The sequence below is a fragment of the Somniosus microcephalus genome, unplaced genomic scaffold (genome assembly GCF_052327205.1).
Source record: "Somniosus microcephalus isolate GS21.2 unplaced genomic scaffold, FLI_Smic_1.0 unresolved_chr6, whole genome shotgun sequence".
NCBI classification, from domain to species: domain Eukaryota; kingdom Metazoa; phylum Chordata; class Chondrichthyes; order Squaliformes; family Somniosidae; genus Somniosus; species Somniosus microcephalus.
In genome coordinates this window covers 51,933,268-51,951,085 of record NW_028225184.1, presented here as the reverse complement: position 1 = coordinate 51,951,085, position 17,818 = coordinate 51,933,268, and the positions used below count along the sequence as shown (strand labels likewise).

The 17,818-nt window shown below is 42.4% G+C and overlaps 1 protein-coding gene across 1 annotated transcript; it reads right to left on the bottom strand.

The window, feature by feature from the left end:
- Positions 1-773: 773 nt before the first annotated feature.
- LOC147087298 (Fc receptor-like protein 5) lies at positions 774-17,535 on the bottom strand. The gene is made up of 9 exons (XM_085978149.1): positions 17,394-17,535; positions 15,832-16,125; positions 13,541-13,834; positions 11,336-11,629; positions 6,888-7,184; positions 5,199-5,288; positions 4,246-4,273; positions 3,222-3,265; positions 774-1,450 (listed from the first exon to the last, which is right to left on the bottom strand). Exons 1-9 carry the CDS (start codon positions 17,533-17,535, stop codon positions 1,401-1,403), a joined length of 1,533 nt encoding a protein of 510 aa, XP_085834275.1. The 3' UTR covers positions 774-1,400.
- Positions 17,536-17,818: the final 283 nt, after the last annotated feature.

Genomic DNA, 17,818 nt, shown 5'->3' with positions numbered 1-17,818 from the left:
TTGGCACAAACCGGGTAAACCGAGTTGACGTTCAGACCAACCATGATCTCATTCCATAGAGAAGGCTCGAGGGGCTGAATGGCCGGCTCCTGGTTACCATGTTCTAAAATGTTTGTTTAAATTACGCACAAAGTAAACTAAATACCTGGAGTGGGGTCAGACATTTCTCACAGATTACATTTCTATAGATGGCTTCTTGCAAACACAAAGTCTCGCTGAATAATATTTTAATGGGTGAAATGCTGATGACCATGGCATTGTCCGGTACTGTTGAGATGGGTGTGCCTGGTCTTCTAGAGTTTCACTGCTGCATAGAGGACGGAGTCCTCACCGAGGTTTTGGACGGTGTCTCGCTGACTCTGAAAGTAATGGTGCAAATGGTCAGAAATGCAATCGAACAACTACACTCTGGTAACAGTTCAGCGAAATTCTATCAGCTGATGCTCCAAGGCAGAAGCCGAAAAATGTCAAAAGCAGCGTTGTTGGAGTGAGCAGTATTAAACGGGGAATATTGCACTGCTCTAAAGGGTATTAACTGTCTGCTAACGGTTACATTTGCAGATGAAGTTTTCACCTCAGGTAATGCTGTTTCTTTAAAACAAGAAGGGACTCTCGAGCAGCAGCAGGGCAACAGGACATGATGGAAACAGAGAGCGGGAGGAATTTTCTACTTGATCAGAGGTGCTGAAGGGACGATAAGGGTTCGGCCACCGATCACTTTGACATCGATGGAAAGGGACATCAGTAAGGTGTAAAATGGGCGGCTGAATCCAGATCACTGTTTTAGGCCCACTCTAAGCCAAAAGTTCCAGCGCCTATCTCTGACAGCATCGGAAAATGAAGGGACAACTTAACTTTCCAGGTGGGATACTAGGATGTTGTGTGTAAGACGTGGAAACCGCATGTTGGTTCAGTGGGTGAAATAGAAAATGGTCTTGTTTATGTCAAAATGCTCTGCATATTCCAGACATTAACCAATTGTTAAACTGTAAATGCTGTACACTGCCTAGATTCGCTTGTACAGGAGTGTGTTTGCAGCTGCATTCGTGGTAATTGAACTCTGTAATTTCCCTTCAGTTCCTATAGCGGGCCCAAATCTACACCTCACCCCTCAAATATTATTGTTCTATTGCAAATACATTTGTTCAATCCGCTTAGAAAAATAGAGATCCGTTCATTATTCTGCATTGGACATCATTCTGTCGCCGTTTAAAGACATATTGAAGTGTGATCAAAAACATTTTTGTCCTCATGTATATTAATTACTGGACAAGGCAATTGTGATATTTCAAAAGAAGAAGAACTCTGAAGGCAACAAATATTTGGACACATCGTTCCAGGAGATGGAATGAGCGAGATAAAAGTCCACATCAATGGAAAAATAAAATCCCAGTGCATTTTTAACTTACAGCGTTTACTCTCGGCAATGTTTGCAGGTTAAGAACAGCATCTAAACAAAACAAAATACAATAACAAATGGATTGATGTTTAAATACTTAGAGCATTTCCCTCTTTTATTAAAGAGTTTTATTCCTATGGAGGTTTTGTTTATCATCATATGGATGGGACACCATCTCCACACTCAATAGTGGGAACTAGCTGGCCATTGACAACTACCAATGGGTATTTGACTATCCACTAGGAAGTGAATGCACCTCCTATGCTGAGTTTCCCTTCTCAATTCCTCGGTTTCTCCAGGAAGTGGATGGGTTGGCTGAGGTTTCTCTCGACATGGGCAGTAGATTTTCACTGTATGACTTGATGTTTCTCGGATTATCGATGATGCAGCGATAGCTTGCCTAATCTAGAGTTGTCCTGTGATCTCAATGAGTGCTAAACTCTCGATTGTTGAATATTAATGCATTTTTATCCATGATAATAACTTTAGCTTTTTGAATAAGGAAACACTTGATTCCGAAATATTTACATCATACAGGCATGTTGCTACCTCTCTACAAAATCTTACTTGCTGTTGTTAAAATGTTGTCATCCTTTTTGTTCAGTCTTTTCTCATTATAATAACCTATGTGATCCTTTATTCTGGAAACTTAATATGTAAATGTCTCACACTGTTGTTACACCATCTAACCACGGGTGGCACTACAACGCATTAAACGTTACTGGAGAAGAAGTTCGATGCTCCTCCTAACCCAATGTGTGAGCTTCACATCTTTGAAAGGGTTTTGCTATTTAACATTAAATAACAATAAAACGTGAAGTATTGTACAAAAGGGAAAGACGGCCAACATTGGAATTTAATTACATCTGTGTACCCCGGTCCAGTAATCCACTACCCTACAAGAGCAAAAAGTGGAAGGAGCGCACGTCAACCCATGCAGCCCACCAACCCACCCCTTCAACCACCGTCTGCCCCACCTTTGACAGAGCGTGTAGTCACCTGAGAACTAATTTTTAGTGTGGAAGCAAGTCATCCTCGGTTCCGACTGACACCCTAAGAAGATGACCCTGCAATGCTGCACTTGAAGACTCTACTTAGCCCGGACTCCACATGCCTATTGCACTGCGAATTCGATGAGCAATACCATACAAATCTTTTGTGCTCTTTATAAATCGCACTTCCGATTGTAATTAGTTGCTTCACAGTGCTCATGATAAATTCCTCTGCTTGATTCACTTGTAGAATCAAAATCTGCGACAGAAATTTGGCATACTGTAATTACATCTATCCACCAGTGGTGGCGTGGTGCAGCTTCTCAGCATGTTTGCAAAAACCTGTGATGCTATTACCGACTCCACTTGCTTCAGCAATTGCCATCTATTACACTACTGTACTGTAAATATATAAATATTTAAAACAATGCATGATCAGATTTCCTATTAGAAACAAATTAGCACAGTGGGTCGGAATAAAAAAGGGGTTTGTTTTACATCTATGTGCCGGGTCCAGCGACCTGTTTCCGACTATCCTCTCTGCATCTGTTGACTACACTCCCTCATCACTCCCTGTCTGAAAAATCACTTTCATTGAATGATGAAAATATATATTCAGAGTTTATTTTGATTCTTGGTCAGATTCACTAAATGATTCAGAATGATTGACAGTATATGTGATTCACAGTTGGTTTGCTAATACAATAAAATGTCTACAAACGGTTACTAGAAATGTAACAATAATATTGTGTTCATTCCTTTTCGTTAACTGCAAGAAAAGCTAAATGCAAAGGAGAATTTTGGATGTACGAATACAAAACTGAACTTGCATGTTAGGGTCTCACTGCTTTGGTCACCAGGAGGCGCTGTGTTCCTTAAAACAACATATATCGTCAATTAATCATTTTATTTTCGATGGCACAGATCATTAAATTCTTGATACAGGTATTGATTGGATTTCAGACATGGATCCCATGTTATATGTAGAAGTATCTCTCTGCCCACGTCCTGGAACATGTGTTTATCCAACTGTTCCCAGGCCAGGTTATTCCTTGTTACCCTGGAACTAATGATTAGTTTGACGTCTAGGGTGATTAATGAGGACCTATCTCCTGCTCTCACCATGTGGAGCGGCACCATTACATAGTTTGTGAATATTTCCTCCCGTTGGACAATCTTTTTGGCGAGCAGAATTTCCATTGGGCTAAAAATAAGAATTTGATGAAATCATCACAAACCGATTCGCGATATCGATTCAGTGAGCACAAAGAGGGATTTCATCTCTCATTGAGCTGTTGTTAATATGGGATCCCCAGATGAGAAAGGCTATAGTTTAATGAGATAATGAACAAAAACACATTTAAAGGGATGTAGTGCAGATGCAAACAAAATTACTGAAGTAAGTGAAAACTGCCTGGATTAGTGTTTGAATATGGTTGAGTTTGTGTGATTGTGTGTATGTTTGAGTGTGTGTGTGTTTTATTATGATTGTGTGTTTGAGTGTGTGTATGTGTGTTTTAATATGTGTGTGTTTGAGTTTGAGTGTATGCTTTATTATGAGCGTGTATCTGTGTCTTTCACTGAACGTATGAGAAAATATATGTGTCCTTGTGTGTGAATATATGTGATTATGTATACCAGTCTGTGTATATGTATATGAATTTGTGAGTGTATGTATGTATATACGTCTAATTGCATGTTGGAGTGTGTGCATGAGTGTGAGTGGGGGAGCTTCTTTCTAATATGAAAAGGAAGTGAAGTATACAGGGTTCAATTATTCCTGAACATCTGCATCTGAGTTTTATCTTGGCCAGGTGTGGTTGTAATTGACAATTCAACAGTCAATGATCTCACCTCATTTCTCTGCTGCTTCTCCACTTCCCTGAGAAGAAAATGTAAGTGTTAGAAATCTGAGCCAAATAATGGTTTTCAAAATAGGAATAAGAGTAGAGTCAATGAGCTGAAAAGGTCTTTTGGACACAGAAACCTGTGCCCCAGCACCATAACTGTCCCGACACAACCACCCAATGTTTTATGAAGGAACCCGAAGGGGGTACTTTTAAATTAACCCACCGGTGGGAAACGGTCGAATTCAGGCAGGATTTCCATTGTACACAGCGCCCATCTCCTGCTCCGCTAAACTATAATTTCATTCCATGCTGTGTTGCAGATTTTCCTCCTCCATACTCATGTACTACCCTAACCACCTCCACAACATCACCTCTCAGCCGTCTCCTTCCAGACTAAGAATACCGAGTTTTTCGATTCATTCGTTACAATGTGACACTGTGGGTTGGAATTCCACTTGACTGGTAAAGGAAAATGGGCGGTATCGCTCACTCTGCATGTTCTACACCCCACAGGACATTCAGTTCCATACATGGGGAATACCATAGGTGGCAAATGCGATATCATCCATCTTGCACGATCAAGTAAGACACATTTGTACCCCAGTAATGCAGTTGCTCAAAATTAGCAGTAGCGTTGAGCCGCCCATTCTACGTTAAAATCTATATTCTATTGAAATCAATGATACTAAATATCGGATGGAGCAAATAACAGGCGGCTATTTAAAATACTCCCGTTATGTGCTTCCACCAAAGACGCATTTCTACCCAGGACCCTTTCTGCTTCGACCCTCGCTATTTCGCCTGTCAGTCTACGATTTCCAAATATTTACAGTCCGAGCTTATGGGTGAAGTGGGAGATGGTTGGAGGAGGTTGTCAGTACTGTGTTCATGGAGAGGCGGCAGTAAGCATGGTCTGCGTGTCTGTAATGAACGGATAATGCATGTTGATTAACCCACCTTTCTTCCAGAAGCACACACCCAACAGAACAAAGATGAGAATCAGACCCACAGCAGAGCCAACACCAGCCTCCAGCGCAAAGGATTTATCTAAGTGAGGTAAAGGGACACAGCGTAACCAAGTTAAACAACAGTTTCTACAAAAAATAGATAATCTGCAGCTTAACAGAAGCCACCGATAGGCAGTGGACCCGGAGTGAATTCCAAAGCAGAAAAAACATATAAGAAATTAAAAGGTTGATATAATATCATAGAATTGCACAGAAAAGAATGTGTCCATTTGGCCCATCGTGCCTGTGAAAGAGCTATACAAATAGTATCACACCTCTGCTCATTCCCCACAGCCCTGCATTTTGTTCTCACTTTCAAGTATATATCCGATTCCCTTTGGAATGTTACTATTTAATTTGCTTCCACCTCACTTTCAGGCAGTGCATTCCAGATTACAACAACTCGCTTGTTTATTTAATAATTTTATCTCACCTCTGTGTTTTGCCAGTGATCTTTAATCTGTGCCCTGTGGTTATCGACCCTACTGCCAGTAGAATCAGTTTCTCCTTATCTGCTCTATCGTAAACCCTCATAATTTTGAACCATTCTATTACATCTCCCCTTAACATTCTCTGCTCTAAGGAGAACGGCCTCAGATTCCCTTGTCTCTTCACATAAAATGGCTTAGCATTTCCAACACTCACGATACTTAATGTTAGCGGTTCCTTGGATTTTCACTGTTTCGAAAACGTGCCTCAGATGTTCAAAGTCGTTCTCTCCTCCTCTGTTTTTTATAATAAATGACCCGCATTAAATCAGTGCTGCAATATCAGCGAATCAGTAATAAAGTCGGCGGGGGTTTGGCATGCAGTTGACGTCACAATGCATTGGGAGAACATGACGCAGCACGAAGCTGATTCTCATTGTTCGATTGATTAGTTGCCTCGTTCATTCTTTGATTCTTTCATTGGATATTAACCGTGTTCTGGGACAAAGCGACTGTTCCCAGCTGGCGGCAAAAATATAACAGATTGCACGTAAATTAGTCAGTTTCATTCTGTAAGTTTCATTCTGGTCATTGGGTCAAAACTGCGCATGCGAGGAGAGAATGAGTTGAGCTAATTTTTTAGGTGCGGACCTTTGTCACAACATCCTGCTCTCTCCACAGACGCCGACTGAACTGTTGTATATTTCAAACAGCAGATTGTTTGTTTTGCTTATTGCTTACCAGGTTAAAATGACCTTTTGTTAAAGTCGGTAACGTGAATATTTTTTTTTCTCAGCTTCCCGAGGGTTAATCTTGCACTATTATAGAATCGATGAGGAACTACAGGAGAAAGCGAGTGAATCAAACTTTTAATCGGAGTTGGAGAAGTAAAACCATCCAATGGTTAGCGCTTTAGTTCTGCCATCAGTCACGCAGTAAGTAGCAAACACTTAATGGAATAAGAGTCAAAGGGTATTCGAGCACTGGCATAAAAGTGGGCAATGTCACATCGCCCACCTGTTCAGTCTTGTATGACGGGGTGTAAAGTGGGCAGCCTATGAGTCAACATCCAATAAGAATTTTAACATATTGATGTCATTTACATGCCAGTTTTAATCCTTAAACAGAACAACTGATGCAGACTAACTATGATGCAAGCACCCCTTGTGCTGGGGTCCGATAAATACAGTGACTCTGTGAATCTCACTCACCTCCTACAGTTATATGTACAGGGTCACTCAGAGCCGATGTTTGCCGCCTTCCGCTCACATCCGCTTTGTACAGGCAGGTGTAACTTCCTCCATCGGAATGACCTATATTCCTGATGGTGAAGGTGAGAGAAATACACCCTGCAGCAGCATGCTGGACATCCGAGTGATTCGTTTCTCCATGTCTGTATAAGTAAAATGTGATGCCAGGAAGCTCCCGTGGGCTTGTACAGTTAAAGGTGACTTCTCCACCCTTCACAAGAACATTGGAATCCATTGATATATTTGGTTTGGGTAGACCTGTAATTCGAAAGGAACAAGTAGTGACCATCGATTCAAAATGCATTATAGACTTATTCTTGAGAACCAAAATATGAATGAGCTGGGCTTGTGTACACAGGGGATAACTGAAACGTTTGGAGAAGACAAGACAGTCGAAAATATAGTGAGCAGTGAGGATGATATCAACACACATCAAGGGGACATGATTCTGCTATTCCCATTTACACTTCCTCTAGACCCAGCTTTTGTTTCTTTACTGGTCCCATACCATCTCCTTTTGCATTGTACAATCAGACCTACTGTAATTTAATCTTTCCTGCCTTCCAACCTAACACAGACCTTCCCATTTGATCTTTCCTCCCTTCCCCATTTCACTGCCTCTGCATTTGCTTAAAATGTTTTATAACTCTAAGTTTTCCAGTTCTGAGGAAAGATCATCGATGTGAAACGTTAACACTGTTTCTCTCTCTACAGAGGCTGCCTGGCCTGCTGAGTATTTACAGCATGTTCTGTTTTTATTTCAGGATTACATAGAGAGACTGGTGAAATTGAGAGAAACATGGCAGATGAAATCTAATGCAGATAAGTGTGAAGTGACACAATTTCGTAGAAAGAATTAAGAGGGAATGTTTAAACGAAATTGTACAATTTCAAACGTGGTGCAGGAACAGAGGGACCTGGGGTGCACATGCACAAGTCTTTGAATGTGGCGGGATAGGCTGAGGTTACATTTAAAGAAAAGCTGTATCAAACAGAGGCTTAGACTACAAAGTCAAAGAAGATATGCTAAAGCTGTAGGAATCACTGGTTAGACGCCATGTAGGAATACTGTGTCCCAGAATAGGGCACTACACTTTAGGAAGGATGTCAATGCCTTACAGATGGTGTAGAGGAGATTTACCAGAATGGTTCCAGGGAAGAGGGATTTCAGTTATATTGAGAGACTGGAGAAGCTGTGATTGACTCGTCAGAGCAGAGAAGGTTGAGTAGAGATTTAATAGAGGTGATCAAAATCATGATGCGTTTAGATAGATTAAATAAGGAGAACGTTTTTCCAGTGACAGCAAGGTAGGTAACTAGGGGACGCAGGTCTGATTGTACAAATCAAATTTCCTCTCCACCTTCTCTGCTCTAAGGAGAACTACCCCAGCTTCTCCACTCTATCCACGTAACTGAGGTCCGTCCTCCCTGGAATTGTCCTCGTAAATCTTCTCTGCCCTTCTCTAAGGCCTTCCAACCCTTCCTAGAGTGCGGTGCCCAGAATTAGACGCAATGCTCCAGTTGAGGCCGAACAAGTGTTTTATAAATGTTTATTATGACATCCTTGCTTTTGTACTTTATGCTGCTATTTAAGAAGTTCAGGATCCCGTATGCTTGTATAACCGTTTTGTCAACCTGCCCTGCCACCTTCAACAATGTGTGCACAAATACCTCCAGGTTTCTCTGGTTACACATACACTTTAGCGTTGTAGCTTTTAGTTTTTATTGTCTCTCCTCGTTCTTCGTACCAAATATATCATGTCACACTCTTCCACGTTGATATATTTCGTATTGTTACTGCATCTGTGGTAAATGAATGTAAAGAACAACAGAAATGGATTTCTGCATGTTCTTGTGCCATGAAAGGCTGGTAACTCAATAACGATTGTGACGTGTTTAATTGAAATGTTCGTATCGGCAATTGAGATTCGACAAAAAGGGAACTGATGGTTTCAAAAAGAAAATAAATCAGTTGGGGATCTTGTTCCAAAATCTGGGCTTATCGCTGAAATTACCATCTTTGATACCAGGAGAAGTAATTTTCCTTTGAAATTCACATTTCTGCTAACTTAGTCGAGCCATAACCTGAATAAAAAGAGTGAACAACTCCCATAAACTGTGTGGATTTACATTTCACATCAGGCAGTGCAGAGTTGCTCGGCTGTAGGATGTGGGCTTCGCTGGCAAGGCTGGCATTTAGTGCCCGAACCCAGTAGCCCTTGAGAAGATGATGGTCAGTCTTCTTCTTTAACCCATTTATGCTCCCACAATGCTGTTCGGTATGGACTTCCAAGATTTTGAGCGAGCGACGATGAAGGAACGCCAAATATATTTCCAAGTCAGGATGGTGTGTGACTTGGAGGTGGAACTAGGAGATTATGCTGTTCAGATGCTACGACTGCCATCGTCCTTTTTTATGATGGAAGTCGAGGGATTTCGAGGTGCAGACGAAATCCATTGAGTGATATGAAACCTTAAATGTACTTAAGTTAAAATATTTTGCGTATCAGGATGTTTTTGTAAATCTCATTCCGCTGTTTCGGTTATCTGACTGAGAATCTGTAATCTGACAAGGCCACCCACACTGGCGGTGCCTCGTGAGGTGACCATACATTCAGTGGAGTTAAAACTTTGGCAGGAAGAAGCCATTTGACGTTAAACATTCCACTGTGGTAGTTCCAGACATTTAGTGAGTAAAATTGGAAATCAGGGTCAGATTTTGCGTGATTTTAAGAGATAGCCGGCCGCCCCCTGTCAGAATGTGTTGTCTTCACATCGCTAAATATCCAATCTCTCAGCTCCATCAAACAGCATTCCCTCAGTACTCAGTCACAGGGACAATGGTAAACTAGCACGATATTAGATTCCATTTAAGTCAATGGAGGGTATAATTGGGCGGAGAGTAAAATGGAAGGTCGATCCCTATCCGCCTCTTTTCCACCTGGAGGATGTGGTTAAAGTTACCCTCCAAGTGTCGCCATGGACTGTGAGCTCATGTTTTTCGTCGGGATTGAATGCACAACATTCAGACGCAATGGAGTATAAATTCGTCTTGTACAGTAGCCTAAAGCAGGCGATAGCTCAACATCAGCACGTTTTACACATCGCCGGATTTCCATTTCAATTGCCTGCAATGGAATCAGAAATCTGTCGGGTGTGAATCGGGCGGCTGTTTCGCTTTCGCCTGTTTTACGCTAATTCCCGTGAGGAATGTCACAGTATCTCCAGTAATGCCCTTTGCGGTGAGCAGGTGCACAGCGAGTGATTGCAGGGCATGTTACATGAATCCTGTCAAGAGTTGAGGAATCAGATTAAAACCTAGCCCCACTATGTATGAAAGGAGAGAGAGAGGAAACGAGGAACTACAGGCCAGTTAGCCTGACATCAGTAGTAGGGAAATAGTTCGAATCTGTTATTGAGGAAATGGTAATAGGTCACTCAGAAAATACAAATAGCATTGACAGAGTCAACACGGATTTATGAAAATGAAATCATGTATGACAAATCTGGTGGAGTTTTTTGAAGTTGTAAATGGCAGAATTGATAAGGGGGAATCAGTGGAGGTGGTGTATTTGAATTTTCAGAAGGCATTCGATAAGGTGCCAAACACGAGGTTACTAAACAGAATTAGGGCTCATGGGATTGGGGATAATATATTTGCATGTATTGAGAATTGGTTAACGGACAGAAAACAGAGAGTTGCAATAAAAGATTCATTTTCGGGTTGGCAGGCTGTAACAAGTGGGGTTATGTAAGGATCTTTGCTTGGGCCTCAGCTTTTCACAATCTACATCAATGGTTTGGATTAGGGGACCAATTGTAATATATTCAAGTTTGCTGATGATACAGAGCTGGTGCAACTTAAGGTGTGAGGAGAATGCAAGAAGGCTTCCAGGTGATATAGACAGGCAAAGTGAGTGGGCAGGGACAGGGCAAATGGAACAGAATGTGGAGAAGTGTGAGTCTAGATCCAAGGTCCACAGTCTCAGGTTAAGGTTTCGGCCATTTAGGAATGAGATGAGGAGAAATTTTTACACTGACTGGATGATAAATCTTTGGAATTCAGTACCCCATAGGGCTGTGAAGGCTCAGTCGTTGAGTATATTCAAGACAGAGGTAGATAGATTTTTGAATATTAAGGGAATCAAGGGATATGTGGATAGTGCAGGACAGTGGAGATGCTGTAGAAGATTGCGAATGATCCTATTGAATGGCAGAGCAAGCTTGAAGGGCCAAATGGCCTTTCCTGCTCCTGTGTCTTATATCCTTATGTTCTTAAAACCAATTCTGTTTTATTCCTCTCTCCAAATATTAAACCATTAATTCAGTTACAGTGATAGAAGCATGATTTTATAAACATACCAAGAGTGCTGGAAAAATACTAAAATCCTCTGCTCCCTGTCACTCACCTGCTACAGTGACCATCACAGACTCACTGCGCTGAGTTTCTAACCACCTTCCATTGACGAAGGTCCCATATTTGCACTGGTACCGCCCTCCTTGGTCAGTACTGTTAACCGGGATTGTTAAAATGTTGTCCTTTCTGACCATTTGATCAGATTGCAGGTATTGATTATCTTTGTATAAGTAGAACGATTTGCCTCGATAAACTCCGGTCACATTGCAGGTAATGGTGATCGCCTCTCCTACTACATACACCCCACTCGGTTGATCAAGTGATATCATTGGTGTAGTTAGCGGATCTGTGGTAAAATAAATATAAAGTACAATTAGAAATGGATCTGCGGATTTCCACGTGCAGTGCAAGGTTGGGAACTCATTGATGATTGTGCGGTGTTGAAGCACAGTTTCCCATCGGATACAGAGATTCCACAATAGGGGAGTTCGGGAATTGATTATAAAAAAAGATTGACTTGCATTTCTCCAGCGCCATGCATAACCATGGGACGTCCCAAAGCAGTTTACAGCCAATTTAGTAATCTTGAAGTGTATTCGCTGTTGTTATGTGGGAAATCAAATGGTGGTGCCAAAGAACCAAAATCCGCTCAAGTTCTCGGTCCAAAGTCCGGTTTCAGGCCAGAGATTTTACTCGGGGATGCGAGCGGAACAAGGAAATGGTTGCTTTGAAATGCCCAGTGCTGTTACTTTAGCAAGGTGAAGATGAGATCAGAGAGAGTGAAAGTCTTCATTATTCCCATAGCAGCGACTGGTACCACTGCAAGTAAGATACCCCCGCCAACAGAAGGCAGTGAGCAACCGATCTAAGCGAGGCTTTGAGTGTCACACTTTTGAAATAATTTAGCCGTTTTTGCGAGCACACAATTATTTTTATATATACCATTGTGGTTGTCGCTGGCATGTCCAGCAACTACTGTCAATCCCTAGTTTCCCCTCCAGAAGGTGTGGGTGGCCTTCTAATTGAACCTTAGTGAGGCCGGTGTGGTCAAAGTGCACAACAATGTAATGAATTGTAAGCGTTGGACGTACCAACGATGAAGGAACAGCAATATATGTCCAAGTCAGGATTGTGTGTGACTTGGAGGGGAACTTTTCGGCGGTGATGTTCCCATGTACCTGCTGCCCTTGTCCTTCTAGGAGGAATAGAACGCTGGTTTGGGAGGAGCAGCCGCAGAAGCCTTGGTGACTTGCTGCAGTGCATATTGTAGATGGGAAACACTGCAGCGACTTTGCGCCGGTGGTGGACAGAGTGAATGTTTAATGTGCTGCATGATTTGCCAATCAAGTGAGCTGCGTTGTCTTGGATTGTGTCACGCTTCCTGATTTGCAGCTGCTCTCACCCAGAGATGTGGAGAGTATTCAATCACACTCTGGAGTTGTGCAAGGAGATGGTGGAAAGGCTTTGTGGAGTCAGGAGGTGAGACACTCGCCGCAGAATTCCCTGCCTCAGACCTGCTCTAGTAGCCACTGTGTTTATTTGAAGGTGAATTTGGAGTGGATGTTGTTCCCATGCACCTGCTGCCCTTGTCCTTCTGGCTGGTGGAGGTCCCGTGTAAGTGAAATGCTGACGAAATGCAATGAAGAGAGAGATATGGAAACCCACAAAGTAATTCGATTAAAATATCACACATAATAGGATCATTTTGAAAGTCTTGGCACGCAGATTCTGTTCTCGGACAGAGAAACCTGTAATCTGTTATGGCCAGCCCATCTGGAAAGCTTCTTGAGCTGACACTACACTCAGTGGAGTTAAATCCCACACGCTGTGCTTTCATTGTGGCAATAAAATTTAAAGTTTAAACATGAAGTGGGATATTTTTTTGGAGGCGGATCCTTGAACATAGTGTTTATGATTCGATTTTATACACATAATTAAATGGAAAGCTTTATCAGGCAGGGCTGAAAGCGGGCGGCCGAATCGCTAACGCCCGTTTTGAGCTACCGCCCGTGACGAATTTCATCGCCTTATCTCCAGTAATGCCCTTTGTCGGTAATGGATTCACATCAATTGAACACAGGTCCAGAATTACATGAATCCTTTCGAGAATTGATCAATAGGTTCAAAACCCATTCGGTTTCTTCCTCTATCCTAATATTAAAACATTCATGTTGTTCCAATGATTAAAGCATGATTTTATAAAAATTCCAAGAGCTTGATAAAAATCATACAAAATCCATTGATCCCTGTCACTCACCTGCTACAGTGACCGTCACAGACTCGCTACGATGAGATTCTAACCGTCTTCCCTTGACAGAGGTTTTATAGTGGCACTGGTACCGCCCTCCCTGGCCTTTACTGGTAACTGGGATTTTTCCAATGTTGTCCTTTCTGATATTTTGATAGGATTGCAGATATTGATTATCTTTGTAAAAGTACAACAATTTATCTCGATAATCTTCAGTCAAGGTGCAGGAAATGGTGACCGTCTCTCCTACTACATACACCCCACTCGGTTGATCAAGAGTTATCACTGGTGTTATTAGCGGAGCTGTGGTGAAATAAATAGAAAGTACAATTAGAAATGCATCTGGGGATTTTCATGTAAAGCGCAAGGTTGGGATCTCAATGATGATATATATCCAAGTCAGGCTGATTTGTGACTTGGAGGTGAACTTGGAGGTGGAGGTGTTCCCATGCGCCTCCTGCACTTATCCTTCTAGGTGGGAGAGGTTGCAGGTTTGGGAGGTGCTGCCGAAGAAGTCTTGGTGACTTGCTGCAGTGCAACTTGTAGATGGTAAACACTGCAGCCACTTTGTGCCGGTGGTGGATAGAGTGACTGTTTAAAGTGCTGCATAATTTGCCAATCAAGTGACCTGCTTTGTCTTGGATTGTGTCACGCTTCCTGAGTTGCAGCTGCTCTCATCCAGAGATGTGGAGAGTATTCAATCCCACTCTTGACTTGTGCAAAGAGATGGTGGAAAGGCTTTGTGGAGTCAGGAGGTGAGACACTCGCCACAGAATTCCCTGCCTCCGACCAGCTCTAGTAGTCACAGTGTTTATGTGGAGGTGAATTTGGAGCGGATGTTGCTCCCATGAGTCTGCTGCCCTTGTCGTTCTGGCTGGTGAAGGTCCCGTGGAATTGAAATACTATCGAAATGCAATGCAGGGAGAGAGATGGAAACCCACGAGATAATTAGATTAAAATATCGTGCATATCAAGATCTTATTGAAAATCTCAGCACGCAGATTCTCCTGTAAGCTTGCAGAGCTTCTTGAGATGACAGTACACTCAGTGGGGTTAAATCCCTGGCGCCGTGCTGTCATTGTGGCACTAATCGTTGATTGTTCGAACCTCTAGTGATAAACATTTTCTTAGGCGGATCCTTGAATCAGGCGGCCGCAATTTGATTTTGTACACATAATTAAATGGAAAACATAATCAGGCGGGTCATAAAATGAGCGGCAAATCGCTATCGCCCATGTAATGCTACCGCAGGCCATATGTTTCATTCTCCGATATTGTCATTATGTGAGAGACAAGCAGTGATATCCGATTGTATTACAGTGAAAAAATTGATTCTTACCCATTACCGTTACCTCCACGGTATCACTTCGGTCTGAGGTTATCTGCCGCTCTGACATTGTTCCCTTATACACACAGGAGTAATCTTCTGACCCAGTCCCCATGCTGTCCGTGATGTCAAAGATGACCGCGGATTCCCATGAATTGGCTTTGACCATTTTGATTGGATTATTTTGCCCTCCTCTGTACAAATAGAACATGCTCCCTGAATATGGAGATCGGGCTCTACAGGTAACTCTGACCATCTCCCCTCTCACAAATATTTGATCCAGAAGGTTAAGTGATATTAATGGTTTGTGAGGATGAGCTGTGAGGATAACAAGAAATCAATATCCCGCCGGGCGTGAACGGTTCTGCAATCCGCTTTTCACCCCAGACTATTATACTCTCCTTCAAGTCAAATGAAAGTAATTTCCGAAAGGTTGTGACCCAATCAGCCGACCCGATTTTACGTTGTACTGAAGTAAATTAATGGTAAAATCGGGCGGAGTGTAAATCGTGAAACCGGCCCGAAACAAGCTCTTTCCCGCTTGGTGGATTTGCTCACAATTGCCCACCATGAGCTGTAAGCTGTGAGCTGGATATAGCCAGGACAATGTAAATGACCACCGGCCAGTTTTCTGCTGAGCGAGTAGGTTTAATATCACACACAATGGAATCGGATAGCGTAAAAACGTGCAGCCGATTCACTTTCGTCTTTTTTGCTCCTCCACCCGAGACAAATTTCAGGTGCAATATCTCAGTATTGCTGTTAATAACAGTAGATGCACAGCGGTGTATTCAGGGCCATTGTTACACGGATCCTGTCAAGCTTTGAGCAATGAGATCAAAGGCCATTCGCTTTTATTCCATTCTCCTAACGTTAAACATTTCATTTTGGTATTGTGAATAACACATGGATTTTTGAAAATACCAAGCATGTTGCATAGGCATATTAATAAACTCTGCCCCCTGTTACTCACCTACTATTGTCAGCGTAATAGCCTCACTCAGCGGGGAAAATAATTGCCTTCCATTGAAGGAGATTCCATATTGGCATTGGTACCGCCCTCTTTGGTTACGCTGTGTAATCAAGAATGTTGCAATGTTGCCCTTTGTTACGATTGGGCTAGAGGACAGCATTGGGCCATCTCTGTCAAAGTAGAAGGCTTTATTGCGATAATCTCTGGTCACAGTGCAGGTAATGGTGACCCTCTCTCCTACTACATACACCCCACTCGGTTGTTCAAGAGACATCACTGGCTTTGTTAGCGGATCTGAGGTAAAATTGACGGAAAGCACAATTAGAAATAGATCTGCGGTTGTTCATGTCATTTGTTCACTCAAAAGTGATTGTGCTACGTTGGAGGGAAGTCCTTTCATTGGGGACTGAGATTCCACAAAAGTGGAGTTCGGGACCTGATTAAAAGCAAGAGAAAACTTGCATTTATATAGCACCTTTCAGGAACTCAGCAACTCCTAAATCGCTTCACAGACAATGTAATACTTTGGAGCTCAAGTCACAGCTGAAATGTAGGAAATCAAATGGCAGAGTCAAAGAAAATAAATCAGCTTCGATTCTCTTTCCAAAGTCAGATATTAGGCCAGAAAATTTACTCTGGAATACAGGCGGAACATGGAAAATGCTTAATTGGGCATCGCTATTTCTGCTAACTTAGCGAAGATGAACATGTGGTAAGATTACTGAACCTCCACGTTAACTCTGCGGATTCGCATTTCAAATAATGGAGTTATTTCGGTGGTCCCAAAATATTTTTGAATCATTCCAGGTGAGGCCGCTGATGGTAAGGCCGTCATTTGTTCCCTATATCAAGTTGGCCTTGAGAAGATGGGGGTGGGTATTCTTCTTGATCCGACGCAATCTGTGTGGGGAAGGTGCTCACACAGTGCTCCCGCAGGGAGTTCCACGGTTTAATGCAGTGAAAAATGAAGGAATTACAATATATTTCCAAGTCAGGATGGTCTGAGAGTGGGAGGGGTGCCTTGTGGTGATGGTGTTCCCATACACCTGAAGCTCTTGTCTTCTGGTTGGTGGAGGTCGCTGGTTTGGGATTGTGTAATTGTCCTCCGGAGGTCTATTACTGTCCTCCTCATTGCTCACTATATTTCCGAGTTTCCTCTCGTCTGCCAACTTTGAGACTTATGATCTGTATAACCAAGTCCAGGTCATTACTATGCATCAAAAATGTATTCCCTCTTGAATGTTGCTATTGAATATGTCTCCAGCACCCTTCCAGGCTTGGCATTCCAGATCACAACATCTCGCCGTGTAACACAGTGCTCTTTAGTTCCTCTCTGGATCTTTTGCCAATGATCTTAAATCTGTGCCTTTGGTTCAGTTTCTATTTTATTTACTCTGTCGATAACCCTTATAATTTTGAACATCTCTATTGAGCCGCCCCTTATTCTTTTCAGCTTTAAGGTACAAAACCATCTCATCTAGTCTCTCCAGATAAATAAAATCTTACCAGTTGTGATATTGCAAAAACGCTGCCCGTCTCACTCACCTGTTACTGTTACTCACTCCGAGGCACTAAGTGAGGACCAGGTCCATTGCTCGTTGACAAGGTATCCATACTTGCACTGGTAATCTCCTTGCTGATATCTGCTGGTTGACGCAATGTAAGACACTCTGCTGGTAGTGGGAAATGGAAGTTTGTCCCCATCTTTATAAAAGGTATAATCGCTACCCGGGGAATTTATGTCGCCATTGCAGGTAATTGTGATGTTCTCTCCGGGTAAATACACGCCAGATTCTTCATTCAGGGTAATTTCAGGTTTCAGCTGAAGTTCTACGGTAAAAATCATGCTAAACATTTATAAAGCATTGACTTGCTGGCAGCTGGAGTATAGTGTAGTGTTCTGGGCACCAAACTTTAAGACCGATGTCAAGGACTTGTATAGGGTAAAGTGAAGGTTTACCAGGATGATCCGGGGGTGAGGGACTTC

What these genes read in the sequence shown, in the direction of transcription:
- LOC147087298 (XM_085978149.1), bottom strand. Translation starts at nt 17,535, where the DNA reads ATGGGGACAAACTTCCATTTCCCACTACCAGCAGAGTGTCTTACATTG. An exon ending in TCCTCACTTAGTGCCTCGGA is followed by an intron (nt 16,126 to 17,393) that starts GTGAGTAACAGT and finishes ATTTTACCTCAG; the next exon opens with ATCCGCTAACAAAGCCAGTG. An exon ending in TGTACATATAACTGTAGGAG is followed by an intron (nt 5,289 to 6,887) that starts GTGAGTGAGATT and finishes TACCTCACTTAG; the next exon opens with ATAAATCCTTTGCGCTGGAG.